The sequence below is a fragment of the Trachinotus anak genome, unplaced genomic scaffold (genome assembly GCF_046630095.1).
Source record: "Trachinotus anak isolate AG129_WGS33_773 ecotype Australia unplaced genomic scaffold, CSIRO_AGI_Tana_v1 ptg000015l, whole genome shotgun sequence".
NCBI lineage: Eukaryota > Metazoa > Chordata > Actinopteri > Carangiformes > Carangidae > Trachinotus > Trachinotus anak.
The window spans coordinates 7,893,231-7,908,366 of NW_027273866.1; the positions used below are offsets into that span (position 1 = coordinate 7,893,231).

General features: G+C 41.6%; 1 protein-coding gene across 4 annotated transcripts in view; it reads right to left on the reverse strand.

The window, feature by feature from the left end:
• Positions 1 to 6,231: 6,231 nt before the first annotated feature.
• The window catches only part of fermt2 (FERM domain containing kindlin 2), a 40,699-nt gene continuing 31,794 nt past the window's right edge, over positions 6,232 to 15,136 (reverse strand). For 2 of the 4 annotated variants that reach the window (XM_071497812.1, XM_071497814.1), the window contains 7 exons: positions 14,417 to 14,541; positions 14,137 to 14,243; positions 13,834 to 14,052; positions 10,748 to 10,768; positions 9,441 to 9,565; positions 9,143 to 9,284; positions 6,232 to 8,755 (listed from right to left, as the gene is read on the reverse strand). In XM_071497812.1, the coding sequence (XP_071353913.1) occupies positions 8,582 to 8,755; positions 9,143 to 9,284; positions 9,441 to 9,565; positions 10,748 to 10,768; positions 13,834 to 14,052; positions 14,137 to 14,243; positions 14,417 to 14,541 (913 nt within the window). In that variant the 3' untranslated portion in view covers positions 6,232 to 8,581. The remainder of the gene's footprint in view (positions 8,756 to 9,142; positions 9,285 to 9,440; positions 9,566 to 10,747; positions 10,769 to 13,833; positions 14,053 to 14,136; positions 14,244 to 14,416; positions 14,542 to 15,136) is intronic. The other 2 variants (XM_071497815.1, XM_071497813.1) reach the window with 1 other exon arrangement.

Here is a 15,136-nt window from a genome sequence, read left to right on the forward strand (position 1 = left end):
GAAGTCAGATTTCAAAGCAACTCACGGGGCAGAGGACTCTGTAATGGAGCCACACACCATTAAACACAGCACACTAAATCCATCTCCATCATGGCAGCCGGACAAGTTGAATGATAGACGCGTGGCCCTCGCACATGTGTGTGTTTGCGGTTGTGTGTGGTATTTCTCTGTTTAAGTCACCCCTGTTATTGTAAAAGATTGAGAGCCTCATCAGAGTCTTTCAATCAACATTATGCTGAAGAAGTTCTTCAATATGACCCCTCAGGGCTCTTCTATACCTTATAGCTCTATTGATAGATACAGTCTTGCAAATGTGGGGAGCTGTTCCACCTGTATCCATGCATCACTCAACGCTGGATAGTATTGTTATATTTTAGCAGCACATACAAGGCTTTTCGCTGTTTGCTTTGCTTGAGTCAGTCTGTTTTGTCTCCACTGTCCTCTGTCTCCTGTCCCTGGCTGCCAGTAACCCACTCACTCTGCACCCTTTTATCGTTTGATTGCCAGATAACAGTCAAAAGCAGCTAATTTAGTCCACCGATGCACAGAGCCCTCTGGGTACCACAAAGAGCCAAGAGTCCAATTTTATTTTGCAAGTTCAATTTGGTCTTTATTGTCACAGGGCAATTGGTGTCACGCAGAGATTGGTTCATGCTCCTGATACCACAGAGATGCACAAAGGAGGCACAGAGACTTATTTCTCATTATGTCTTGATGTCTAGGAACAATTTGGAGCAAACATGATAAAAAATGGATGAAAGTGAAGATGAAAGTCCTGAAAGGTGATGGCGCTAGATGGGCTTTTTGATGTTACTAATCCAAGGGGATCAATTTATAAACACCTGATTTTAGTGTCTTACACTGATCCAACCGAATTGAAAATTGCCCCTGGTGTCCCATTTGACCCTCCGTTTGCACCTTATCTTCTGAAATTGTGCCTTGCATTATCTTCCTTTTTTTCAAAGCAGAATTCCCTGTTGACGCTTGTCAGGTTACGATTCTGACAAAATATCTCCCAGGATTCTTTTTTCCTCCTTGTTAGACAAGTCAGCAGATTCATGCTCCCATCATGCCCCAGGCGGCAACAGGTTCTTCCACCACCACAAAAAGAAAAAACACAAAGGAACCTGACACTTGTCTGCTTGTTCCAAATGTAGACCCTAACAACGAGCCCTTTCAATTGCATTAACTCGACTGAAAAACAAGATTTAGCCCAACAAAACAGGTTTCAGTGAGTGAGGCGATGCAAATTACCCAATTTTGTGCAACAGTGCTTAAAGTCAAAGGGTCCCTGGGGGTGAAGTGGATTACTTTAGAAAAGGCTCCCACAGCAAACAGCCAGAGAGAAGATTCAACTTGAAATGTTATGAGAGCTGGAATACACAGCATCTGTAGCTTTAGCTGTAATTTCTGACACACACAAAAGCCTGTTTGCCTATACTTGTGTATGTATGCATGACCATGCAATTGTTGCGTGCTGCAGAAAGTGATGATGCAAGCATCTTGGCTCGCAACAGGCCCATCTCATCTCTATAAACACCATGTGACATGACCTCATCAGCTGAGAGGACACCCTCCGGGTCAGCTCTGAGACTATAATGACATGTTTAGAATTTCTGCGGCAGCATGCGTGATGTTCTGGACTTTCAGGCAAGACTAACAAGGTGGATGACCTAAGGCTTCATAGTACTCATCCAACAGATGAGATGCGCTGGTGTAAAATGTTGTTTATGAGCTAAACTCTTTCAGGTTTTTTTTCCTTTTATAGCCATAAATGACACAACATCTAGTGTATGAGTCAGTGACAAATCAGTGACAGTGGCCTATATGTAATCTTTTTTCTATAAAATCTTCTTCAAATAATATCCCCCATACAGTATCTAAGAGACCTTGCCCTATGATATCTGTTAACAGCTACAATGCACCAACACCAGCCTGACAAACTTCACATGAATTAATTGATGGCAAAAAGGAAAAGGATTCTGTGGGCTCACAGAACTATGGCTCCAGGCTTTGAACCACAGAGAGTTTTGACGAGAACATATGTTTTTCCTAGAGCCTTTAAACTCATAGTTTAGCAGCTACAGAGTGTAATGGATGACATCAAGATAAGAGTCTTGGCACTCTTCAGTGTTTGGCCCAGACTGAGCCTTTTCCATGGAAACATATCTAGACTGAACTGTCCAAGATAATGGGAATAACATATGTCAGTTCTTTTTAAGGTGGAATTTTTATGCTTTAATATGTGAATACAAGAGGTCAAGCATTGATGGAAGTGGCTGGAAATTTTGAATCCTACATTATTAGAACTCTCTTTTTTTCTGTTTATGGTGAATAAGAAAGTCTAAATATACTATTAGATACATTTCTCCAGCACAATGAAAAAAAATTGTATTTCTGTGCATTGTAGGCTCTCAAAGGGAATTAATGCAGAACACACACTGGAAACACATGAGACTACATAGTAATTAAAGTTTATGCCATTTGTTGTTAATTACAAACCAACATATCCAAGGCTCTCAATTATGCTGAAAAGCATTCACTTTAAAAAGTGAAATTATTGCTTTGATTAAGGAAATATATGTAGAGTTGTATCCAAAGCAAATTATAGAGGAATGGCAAAGCAAAACTTGGCAAAAGTCTTGAAGTCTACATCCATGCCAGCTTTGAGTGCTTTGGCGCTTTGAGCTAAACATGAGCATGCAAACATGTTCACAATGACTATGCTAACATGGTGATGTGAAGTAGGGTGTAATGTTTACCATTGTCACATCTTGGTTAAGCATGTTAATATGCTAACATTTGCTTATTAGCACTAAATACAAAGTACAGCTGAGGCTGATGGGAATGTCATTAGTTTTCCAGGTATTTAAGTATTGGACAAATTGAAACTTTGACCAGAAAATGTTACTTCCAGAAAAGGTTAAGGGAGCATCAAAGTCATTCGACTTCATTGTGAGGGGGACATGAATTTCTGTATCAAATGTCATGGCATTAGAGGACAAGTCAGGGGTTCAGGGGGCCAAAGTCATTAGGATTCATTATCTGGGGACCATGAATATATGTACAAAATTCGGTACCAATCCATCAAACGGTTGTTGGGATATTTCAGTCGGGACCAAAGTGGTGGACCAACTGACAGACCAGTGTTGCCATCCTTAGCAGCAAGTACTTTAACCTCCAGCCACCATGAAATGTAGCCTGACAATTACCTCTTGACAGTTTAAAGCAGTAGTTAGAGAAAGAGAATAAAAATCAATTGATCAAGACAAGGTCAAAACACTGGTCTGAAGAGAAAGAGCGAGTTTTCATCAAAGGAAATTTCAGGGCTTACCTGAAACCAGCTTATCAGCACATCTGCTGTCAGGGCTGACATTATCTATAGCTCTCCATTCACTGCAGACGAAAGGGGTAAAAGTCAGAAACGCTTTCCTAGAGAGAGATCTCCATGACATTAACAATGACTTTAACTGGCTGTGAACTTCAGGGATGATGAGAGCAGAGGAACGCTTCCTTGAAACTGAACTGTGCACTTTGTTTAACCAGGAAGCTGCAGTGTTGAATGGCAACAGGTGCACCTTTGCCCCCCCTGTATTGTGCTACATCTTTTATGTTTTTACATCCTGTTTGTGAGCAGCACAATCTATAAATGTCATCCTCAGGTCTCCACCCACATTTTCTTCTGTCACATCAGGGCCGTCATCCACCCCCGTCCTCCCAAGGGGTCTGAGGAATTCCACGTCACTAGGTGGAGCCACGGTTGATGCGTCTTTACTTCCCATACACACTGTGAACACAATGGACCAGATCCCGCTGGAATATGGGCTATATAGGGAATATCAGAAGCCGCGGAGAAAGGCAAGAGAATATGCCGCCACACACAAAAAATGTTCTTCCACATCTAGAGCCCATCTAAAAGAGAGTCTTGACTTATTGTGTGCTTCAAAAGCTTACTTGGAAATTACTGCTGTCTAACATGATGGTTTAAGTGCCGGATTGGGACCCATCTTCAACAAGAACATGATGTTCTTGCAGAACTCTGTTCATTGTTCCCACTGTGATGCTCCACACCTCATTTTATCACACAACTGACTAGAAGGTGGATACAAGCTCACAGGCTGCTGAAATGTGGCGTCAACTATTAATCATACAATATTTTAAAACTGATTGTAGCAGTCAAATTATTAGATGACGTGAAGAAGAAAAGGGTAGATGTTATTTTCAGTTTTGTTTGATGATACGCCTATAATAACTTTTTTTTTTTTCACAGTTAATTGTCCTCCCTTCCAGGCTGTTTATCTGACCTCATCTAATCTCACATTAGCTATCGTCCGACCTGTGTAAACTGTCACCTGTACTCTCAGTCATCATCTTTAAAACCTTTTTCATTTAACCCACACTGCATGGGCTGCCATTCTACATGACACCACAATGGACATCAGGGGGCGTGAGCAGCTCCCCGGTTATCACAGCCACTAACACCTCCATATCCCAGCTGCTCAGCAGGTGACAGGAAAAAAATGTGCCATGTCCACTGCAGGGGAATGGGCAAAAGCCTGCAAATAGACAGAATGTCTGCAGGCGTTCTCTGATCTAATCTCCTCCTCAATCTGGCACTTGGTTTCTGTTGGGATGCCAGGTAAATATGTCAGATTTGGGCAAAGAAACCTGTGGAAAAGTTTGGAATGCGGTGAAGATGAGACTAGAGGGGAAAGCAGGGGAGTACAGATTGTCGTACACTGCCCTCTGATGGAGAAACATAACCAGTGCACCTGATGTGTGTACAGTGCAGGGTCACTGTGACTGTGGATATGCATGTTACAGTAGCTGACTAAAGAAGATTTTCAGTTTGTCGTATTTAGATATAATCGTGAGACAAACCTTTCAGCCTGTTTACACAAGTTTGTTATAATATATTGTTATAATTTGTCCATGAACCACTGTGTTTTCATTTTCTTGATTCTGTATTCATGCATCTTTTACTATGATACAATTAAACAAAAGCTCACTGATGTTGACCTAATGTAATGTTGCATAATTAATGGAATTCACAAATACAAATCTCTTCTACACATGCACAGTTTTTTTCACATGCACAAACTTGAAATTCTCATGCAGTTTGGTTGTTTAGTAGTCATACCCATGATTTACCATTTCTTGTTGGTTGTGGGGAACTGTAAGGTCTGGTACTAACCTCAGGTGGATTCTTATGGGGCTAGAACAATTAAATTAAAGCCCAAATTTGTGGACTTTACAAGAGGCTTTTGTGTGACCGATAGATTGGATATGTATATATTGCAATGTATGAAAATTGTGAAAAACTGGATTAACATTCAAAGATTTCTACAACTGTGACCTGTTTAAAGTTTGAATTAAGATTTTTAAGGGAAAGTAAGAATGTGTTGGAAGAGGCTGAATAAGACTGGGTTTGAAAGTTTCTTTCAAACTGCATTGATTCAGGAATAGCTGGAGCTAAACCCCAATGGTTACTGGATGACTACTGTGTCTTTGTGCATCTCTGTATATCTGTTTATTTGTGTCTGTGTGCAAGTCTAATCACCTGATCTGAATCTGTTGTGTGTGCCCAGCTGCAGTTAATGGTTTCCATCGTGATGGTAACTCCTTAGTTACACCTGGTTAAAACAGGGGTCACGGTGAGACACACCTCTCAAACTCTGGCTTGCAGGAGAATGTTTCCTCCTGTTTTCAGAGCAATCCCACCATGAGGAGGACAGATAAACACAGGTGCAGCAACTCTGAGGGGCGGCCATGGCCAGTAAATATTAAGAGTGAATGAAAATCCTCGCCCATTTTAGCAGCAGCCACTAGAGGACTCCCTTATCTGGCTGGGCTACAAAAACATTCTGCCTGAGTTTTCAAGTCAGGAGCGATTGATACTCACCACAAACTGTTTAACACTAAACTCTGGACAAAAGACTGAATGAACCCAGGAAGCAGCAAGAGCTGTTGGTGAACACCAGACCAGTTGAGAAGGGGTCAGCATCTTTTGATAAGTTTTTGCGAGCAGTGGAAATATCTAGAAAATGTTCTTTTCCAAAGGGTTTATTGGTTGCTTTGCATTGAAATGTAACAGGCTTTTTTTAGCCTCTGAGAAGAGGGGTAAAAAGGTGCATATGACAACAATCACCTCTGAAGTACTTCTGCATACACCTTGACGTGGTTGACATTACATTCTGCCTTATAGCAAATGATGTAGAAACAAGGACAGAGTACACTTTGTTTAAATAAAAATTACTTTATTTTTTAAAATAAATGCATTTTTTACAGTCAGAAAGCAGAGCAGCAGGACATGCACTGCTGCTCCTGACACTAGAGGCAAATAAAAACAACATCAGAGAAAAAAAACAGACTTGATTTTCTCTTACCTCTGTTCATTTTTGCTGATTTGTCTCAAACTCCAGGGTCTACACAATGTGGGTCTCCTTCATATGGACATTATTAAATGGCACACTTCGGTCGTGACAAAACCAGACAATTAAGTGAAGTATTTTAAAAAGACGCTGAGCAAATTCAATTTGCAGCCAAAAATGCTCATATAGTATCAATGTCAGTCTAAAGAATGAGCTAAAAATGCAACTCAAGGCCACAGATGGTCAGCCACAAGTGGTAAGCAGGCAGAAAATCAATAAAATTAAGCAGTAATGCAAGAAAAAAAAGAACACATTTAAAAGGCATAAGTATCCGTATTTTAGAAAAAAAAATTATAATATGTACTCGACAAACATCTTAATCAAACCTGGAGTTTGAGACTAGTGTTATCTTCATATATATTCATATATATTCATCTGAAAATTCAGTAAGACCACAACATAAGCAGGCACAATTCTGAATACTACACATGTTGACAGATGGCTTCCCCCCTTATTTTCTGAACAGAAAAACTTCCACACCCCCAAAAAGCAGAAAAAAAACTGTACAATTCTATAAAACGTTTGTGTTTTTACATTAGTTACAAAAAAATAATACTTTATTTACTGATCCTTCATACTGAGGACAGAAGAAAAAAAAAAGTTTGCATATTCATTCTTCAAACTCAGTGACCTTTTGCTGGTGTGTAATGATAAAAATGATAATAATAACAATATTAATACTATACGGTGTGAGAAACAGAATGGCAATAAACTAAAAGTTGGTACAAGGAAGTAATGATCCCTTGTTATGTAGTGTACATGCACTAAGCAATGAGATGTCAGGAGATTCAGATCTGGAGGCAATTCAAAGCATGCCGTTAGGATTTTGCTACTTTTAACTGTGGTAAGAGCAGCAGCCAAAAACCAGACACATCTGGCAAAATGTTAATGCACTTTGGCACATAATTTCTCAATGTGCACTTCCAGGTCAGAAGATGGAAAAAAACCTAGACTGCCTAAGCTGCTTAAAGTTTGGAAAAGATAATGAACATTTTGAAAAATCATTTAGCTTCTTGCTGATTCTTTAAATATTTTTAAAAAACAACCGTAAAAACAGCTAGTGTGATGAATACCTTGTGGCATTAGTGATATACCTTGGTTCAACATCCCCACCAGCCAAAGTTTTTAAAACTTGTTTTTAAGAAACAGTACATAGACACAACACTAGACTAAATGACTTTCTGGGATGAACATTTTTGCAGCAAGGACATTTAGGTCAGCTGGAAACACACAGGACATTCATCCAAAGTACACTGAACTGTAGTGTGTTTTCAGACATGCTTAGCAGTCTATTACAGACAAAACAAAGCTCAAGCTCCCCATGTCACACCTGTCAGCTAATACAATGAGAATTCAAAGGAGAGAATAGACTCTCCAGCTCTGAAACAAAGACAAGAGACATCAAAAGCAAAAAGGAAATTTAAAAACAGCTTATTCATAAACAGGACTATATACTGTGGAAGTGCTTACATGTGACTTCAAAGAGATTAAACCCTTCATAGAGTGGATAGGATGTACACTGCTGTTTACAGATACCTTTTTGATTGGGCTCTTTGATGAAGCCCATCTTTTCGGATAAATAATTAGATATAACTGTGGGTATCTGCGGCACTATATCACAACATGTTTTAATGACAGTTTGATGTCAGTTCCTTCAGTCCAGTTCTAGAAGAGAGAGAAAAACACAGCAAGACAGAGAGTGAAGAGGAAATAAAGGATCTTTGGGATTAAATCTGGTGTTTGATTGATTTTCAAAGGGTAGTCATGGACGTAAGTTGATGGCCATCAGTCCAGGAGGAGAGGAGGCAGGTGGTCGTAGGAAAACAGGCAAACATCCCGGTTCAGGTTTGTGTAAGGCTTCTGCTTAACCACAGGAGTTAAAGTTCAGAGTTCATCTGGACTGCATTCACCACAAATTAGTGTTGTAACAAATGACCTTGTCGGCGTTAATGCAAAACAACTATAACAATAAAAACTGTATCAGCATGGCAACAGTTGTGCTGTTCTGGACTCTTCAGCACAGCTCCAAACAATTAAAAAGACTGAGAAATAGTAGAATAAAATAAACCCATACAATGTGGTTCCACCCCCACCGCTCCCCTCCTGGCCCCCTGACCTACAATCGTTGACCCCTGGTTTTTCGGGGCAGCTCAGACCCAGCCGCTGGTCAGCTTATAGAACATCTCCTCATCTAGAGACTCGTTCTGGTCCTTGGCACGCGTGGACAGGAAGATGTAGCCACCAATGAACTCGTGGACCACCTTACAGTCCACCTCGGCACAGGTGAAAGACAGACTGGGCTCGTCTGCAAATTCCACCGTCACCTGAGCACACAGAGCAGAACATATCAGTCATGGTTTGATGATAACTGGCGAAATATGATCATGTTTCGTACTGCGGACAATAAGATGCACAGCACTGCAATTCAGTTTGGTGCTGATGTCCAGTGTTTCGCTGTATTACATTTGACAGTGCCCAGAAAACAAGTGCAAGATGAGGTAGAGATGCCCCCCCCCCCCCCAAAACTTCCATTACACAATACTTTTGTTATTAAGACCTGTAATACCTGTAAATCGGTGAAGCTCCCCCTTAGTTGACTATTTGTTTCAGCTCTAGAAAACACATTAACTTCCAACACTCTGAGAAACTATCAGACATAAACAAGAAAAGGTGATATTTAAGGGAAAGCTAATAAACCAAATGTTCCCCACCATCTTGATCTCCCAGTTGACGTTCCACTGTTTCATGTTGCTAAAGCGCCAAGTCTTAATGGCATCTCCATTGTTGGGATCCATCCGGATCAAACGGTTATAAGTGATGCCGATCAGCTCCTCCCGCTTCACACCCTGGAACCTGCAGAGAAGAAGAGGAGAACCCACTGTGAAATGAAACGTAGATCAAATGAATCACTGTCAGCGCATACAACTAAGAGTGTGCGCGATGGTGATATAAAGGCATAAAGACACATCAGCAATTTAATGAACTTCAGTCAGCTGTGACAAAACTTACTTGGCAAGGAAATGAGTGATTCCAAACTCGGGCAGGGACTGCCATGCCTGGATGAAACGCATCTTGGCCTCGATGAGACTCATCTGGGCCACATTCTGGTGGGCTTCAAGGATCCGGGCTGAAATCTGACAAATACACAATCACAAACATTACACACATAACATTTCAGTATGCTCCGACTGTTTGAGTCACCAAACATTCCCCATAGTGAACAAATGTATCCCATCACCACACTTAAACCACCCAATGCACCCAGATCCAAACACGCACCCAATGCATAAATAAGCTGTGGCTAACTCCATAAAGCCATCAGCGCACACACAGTGTCAGCCAATAACCATAGAGCTGTCACATTAAAAGTCTACTTCACACAGCTAGACAACAGACAGACAAACAAATAATGAACCTATGAGCACCCTGGGGAGCCGAACTACTGTTAATAAGCCAAGGGAAGCGTTCACTCTGTGTGAGTGTGCATGCATGTGTGCATTTCCCTACTGTCCTTAAAACCTTTTTAGGGCTGGAAAGCAACATTTTACCAACTAATTCAAGTGGAAGAGCAGGGTAACAGAGACATCCAGATTAACTGCAGCTGTCTCAGCTGAGGCATCTCTTTTACTGCTGACCACTTTCTAAAGTATGTTAAAGAGTTATGAAAGCACATTTCCAACCCTCTAGATCAGCACTGATTTCAGCTTATGTGAGTGTGGTATAAAAATCTGCTGAGAGAGACTTGAGTGATCCATCTCAGTGAACATTTTGTCTTCCATGGCTACTGGTGAGACAAAAGAAATGGAGCTAATATGGATATCAGAAGCTGATCATTTCGTCGCCGTTTAGAAGCAACACTCTTGTGAAAACATTAAAGACTTGTTGCAGCTTCTAAAAAGCATCAATACAGGAGATTCAGCAGTTGTTTAACTGTGTTACACTGAACTGAAATCAGTATCTGTCTGAAGGGTGTGATCATCAATCAAAAAACCTATGGCTTGGTTTCATTAAGTCAGCAGTGATAAGTATATGGAACTGAATATCTACTTTACTGCATGTACTGTGTCCCTAACAGTAATATAAACAAAAATACAAACACAATAGAGTTGTGTGTCATTTGCTTGTATTACGGCCTGCTGAAAACATGAGAGCAATCAGAAAACATACTGAAACTATCTATGCTACTGTGACTATCAGCCTCTATGATGACTATGTCGTACAGCTACTTAGAGTTAGGTTAAGTGTTCAGAGTTGCGACAGTCATGCAGAAATCTAAGGTTTTTTTAGGCACCCAGTGTTCACATAACTCAACTTACCAAGTCCCTGATATAGCCTGGCTGAAGAGGGGAGGTGGGGGATGGGAGGAGGACACAGAGTAATGAAGGAGATGCATACAAAGAGAGAGAAATAAATATTGGATAAAAAGAACAAGCAAGTAAGATCAGAGTTGAGGGAAGAGAGAGACAAAATAACAAGCAGGAGACCATAACTGTAATAAAAGGGACAAAGTTGGAAGAGGGTGTCATGCAGTGCTTGGCCACAGGAGGGACAGTACAGCAGCAATCAGACAGTGTTTAATGTATACAGTTCAGGTCAACAGACTTTCACAATGGGCCATTATAGGAATCACACTGCTTCCCTGTAATTCCTCTTTCATCCACTAGATAGTGATACATAACAAGCAGCACAGTTAGGAAGCACCAAAATGTAGGAGTGCCATGTCTCCAAGCTCCAGGAGTTTATTATGTTGTCTTTATCGTTTGTTTTTTCTTATGTAAATGTACAGATTTGGCCAGTGACCACTCCAGTCCACATAATCAAAAAATTCCTGCGTGCGTGTTTCCGCTGGGAGCTGCAACACGGAAGTCTCCTCAGACAAATCTTGCCACAGGAAGTCCAGTTTAAGGGAGATGGGGAGGGGTCGCAGCTGACTGAAAGCTTACGGGCTTTTCCCAGACAGTTTTCCCGCGCAGCATTCCCAGGCATGGCTCATTTCCTGGTGCCCCACACCCACTACATGAGTACACATGTGTGTGAGTGCACAGGCACATACACATACTGTACATAAATGCCACTACTCTTTCATGTTGTGCCTGGGGACACCCTCTATCAGACTGACTTTGAGGGTGAGATTGGACCTGAGCCAGAAGGAGCCACAGCTCCAGACAGACGGACACGGACACAGACACGCACACACACGCACACGGACACAGACACAGACACAGACACAGACACAGACACAGACACAGACACAGACACAGACACAGACACGCACACGCACACGCACACGCACACGCACACGCGCACACACACACACACACACACACACACACACACACACACACACACACACACACACACACACACACACACACACACACACACACACACACACACACACACACACACACTCTCTCTCTACTGGGGTTACAGCTAGACTCTGTTCCAGGCAAAGCATTATACCATGGAGGGTTTTTTTTATTTGTCTTTCTAAAGAAACACTGAAACATGATACTGGAGTCTTCTCTTCATACTGTAAGGAAAATGGGTCAGGGTACAGTGCACTGTGACATCTGAGCGGTTGATCATTGTAACCAAGATAAGACAACTATCATTCAGCCAGTATTTCAAAACAGCTCCCATGAGGTTTTGATAGCACTCATACAGTATGATTCATGGAGGTGTAGTTCGGAAATACTACCAAAATTATTATTGCTTTATCTTGTTTAAAATGATGATTTCCTAATATATAAATATTATGATTCAGCTTTTCAGGAAAATGAATGACAGGAACTCTCTATGGGAAAATATAGTACAAAAGACACAGAACCAGAGCCTAGTAAAAGAAAGGCTAACCAAGAAGTGGACTAGGATCAGGTCTCTCTTTCAGACCAACGCAGTGGCTGGTCTTAATGGGTCAAAGTGCATCATGTGACCTGGGTTTGTGAACCTCTTTGCAACTTGACTTGAACCTGAAAAGGTCACTGAGTAGAGTTGAATTTAGTGAACAGACCTTTCTATTAGAAATGGTGAAAGACACCATTGGTGGTCATTATTGACCACGGCTACATTGAGGGGATTTCCTGACTAGTCCAAAAAGGGACAAAGTGAGACATACAATGGTACTTCTGTAAATCTGGATCATTCTAAGTTTTCGCTGTGAGTTCAGTAGGATCAGCTCATATGCATGTTTCCTTTCCTTCCTTTCCAGTGCAGATTTAAGTATCAAAGAGATGAAGATGGATTTGTACAATCAGAAGTGCCTGCAGCATACAAATTCAACTAGCAATGCCCACACCCAACTGATTGTTGGTTGACTGAGTGAATGTGAATCTTCTTTCTCTTGTACCATAAGTCATGTCATCATCATCATCATCAACATCATCATCACTTTCTGTTTAACATCCATTCTCCTCCAATCCTTCCTCTTTTTCTAGACAACCATTATATTTCAAGCTATTTCCGAGACTATTTCTGAGTCATCACTTCCTGTACCAACATCCCTCCAAACATCTCCCTAACCCCCTAGCAACATCCTACTTTTCTACTACAAATTAAACAAAACCAGACTGAGTGAGTAAGCTATGGTGAAGGCTACCCCTCCCTCCCTTCGTCATCCATCTGCAGCTAACACAGCCACGGCAGTCGTGTACTCAGCTGTTCCAGTGTGCACACACCAGCCTGTTGCTTACATGCAAATCCACTGGGAGCATTGTGAAATTTTCCTAACACTTACACAAAAGTTCATTCATTCATTCTTCTTCAGTGTTTGAATGTTACACATGGACATTTAGATGTTTGCTCCAGTTGCTCAGTTGTGGCCAATCCCATGATGTTGTGTTTAGACAAAGAAACTCAGATTTCTTGCCTCTGTTCCCACTTCACCTCCATGTAGGATGAGTACCTACAGGTTGAGTGACTGAGATCTCTACCCTTCCAGCCCTTTTGTCTACAAAAACAAAGACCTTGGGCTGTGGTAAAGTATCTGTTACAGTCTGACATGAGCTCTACTCTACTGTAAGCAGCATGTTGAGTGATTTGGACGTCTGCTGTCCTGGTTTCCCCTCGGACAGAGTGGGGTGGGGAGAAGGAACAGAGGGTGGAGGAGGAAAAGTAAAAGAGGGGGGAGTACAGGGAGGCTGCATTCCAATGCAAGACAACCCTGATGCCAGGAGGCGCCCATCTGGGAAGCATCAAATGCGGCTCCATCTAACTCCACAACCGACTCATCAAACAAGTAAACAACCTCCTCCAAAACAAACATCAGGCCAGACAGTTACCATCTTCTTTCTATTTCTTTCCAACTGCACACCTGACCTTCCATACTGCTCTAAACAGATACTGATAAACTCATAGTACATGTGTTAAAGCTCCATACAGAAACCTGGCCTGCATGGCTTACCTGCTTGTTCTTGTACTTCTTCAGATAGCGCGGGGACACCAGGCATTCTGGGTTGATATCAGTGGTGATCGGCTCAATGAACTGAGGGTCTGGGTTCATGTGCTGCATCTTAAGGAAGGACAGAATGTTCTGGACCTCCAGGTTGTAAGAGCTGTCAGCCATGGTCTTTCCTTTGGAGGCCAAGCGACATGCTGCCATCCAGTGGGCATACTGTTTCTCCTGGAAGAGGAAGTCAAAAGCTGGTAATTAAACGTGTCAGAGCAAAAGAAATTATTGTAAATGGTGCAATAACTTCAGTCTTACCGTGTCACACCGAAGCCAGATCTCATTCATGCCATCAGCCACAGGGATTAGCAACTTGATGTTGAATTTCTGGCCCGAGATGTTAACATCTGGAGTTACCTCACAACCTACACATGTGACGCCACAGAGCAGAGCGGAAAAGAGGTCAAAGGTCACACCCATTCTTCAGACACACCACCAAAGATAACATACTTGCAGCAGAAAAATAAAGGATTTCATTGTTGCATGGGCATGAAATTACTTTTTTTGTGTTTCTATGTAAATGTATGAGCATGTGCACCTCTGAGATTCATTTGGTGAGCAGGTGTCCCATGTGCCTCCTCTTTACTCTTGTAACAGGAAATTGTGATATCCTTAAATGTGCACCAGTACTGCTTATAACCCTTCAGCGTCAGTTTCTTGGGTCTGGAAAACATATAACAGACAGAAGGAGACAAGTCATACTTCAGATTGAAAAACCACCCATTTTCTTTATTAGTGGTCAAGAGGAAGAGTGGGGGAGGGGAGATCATAAGTGAGTACAAAGGGGGGGGGGGGGGGGGGGGGGGGTCCTCGAGTGCAAAGTCAGCGAGGTGAATAGGAAAAGAGCCAGTATTGGACAAGAACATTAAAGGAAAACCATTAAAGAGGAAATGCCTCTTGATATCATACCCCCCTGAAGGTTTATACATTTTATGAGACAATCACCCCAGGGGCCACCTGCCTGTCAGCAAAGGCTTCAAGCCAAAAACAAATATGGTTCAAATTGTGCTTGATCCAACTGTAAAAAACTGCTAACTCAGCCTCCAAATGTCCTTTGGCAAACAACTTGCCCTATTACACTGATGCAAAACAGGCAACAGCTCTCTTATTTAGCCAGAAAATATTTGCTGGTTTGCTGATAGATTCAACATATTTTAGAAAAATGACATTTTTGCACGCACTCATACACAGTTCTTACACACTGTTTTTGATAACATTTAAAATGAATGTGGGAGCAGGCAGTTCTGGATGTAGACTC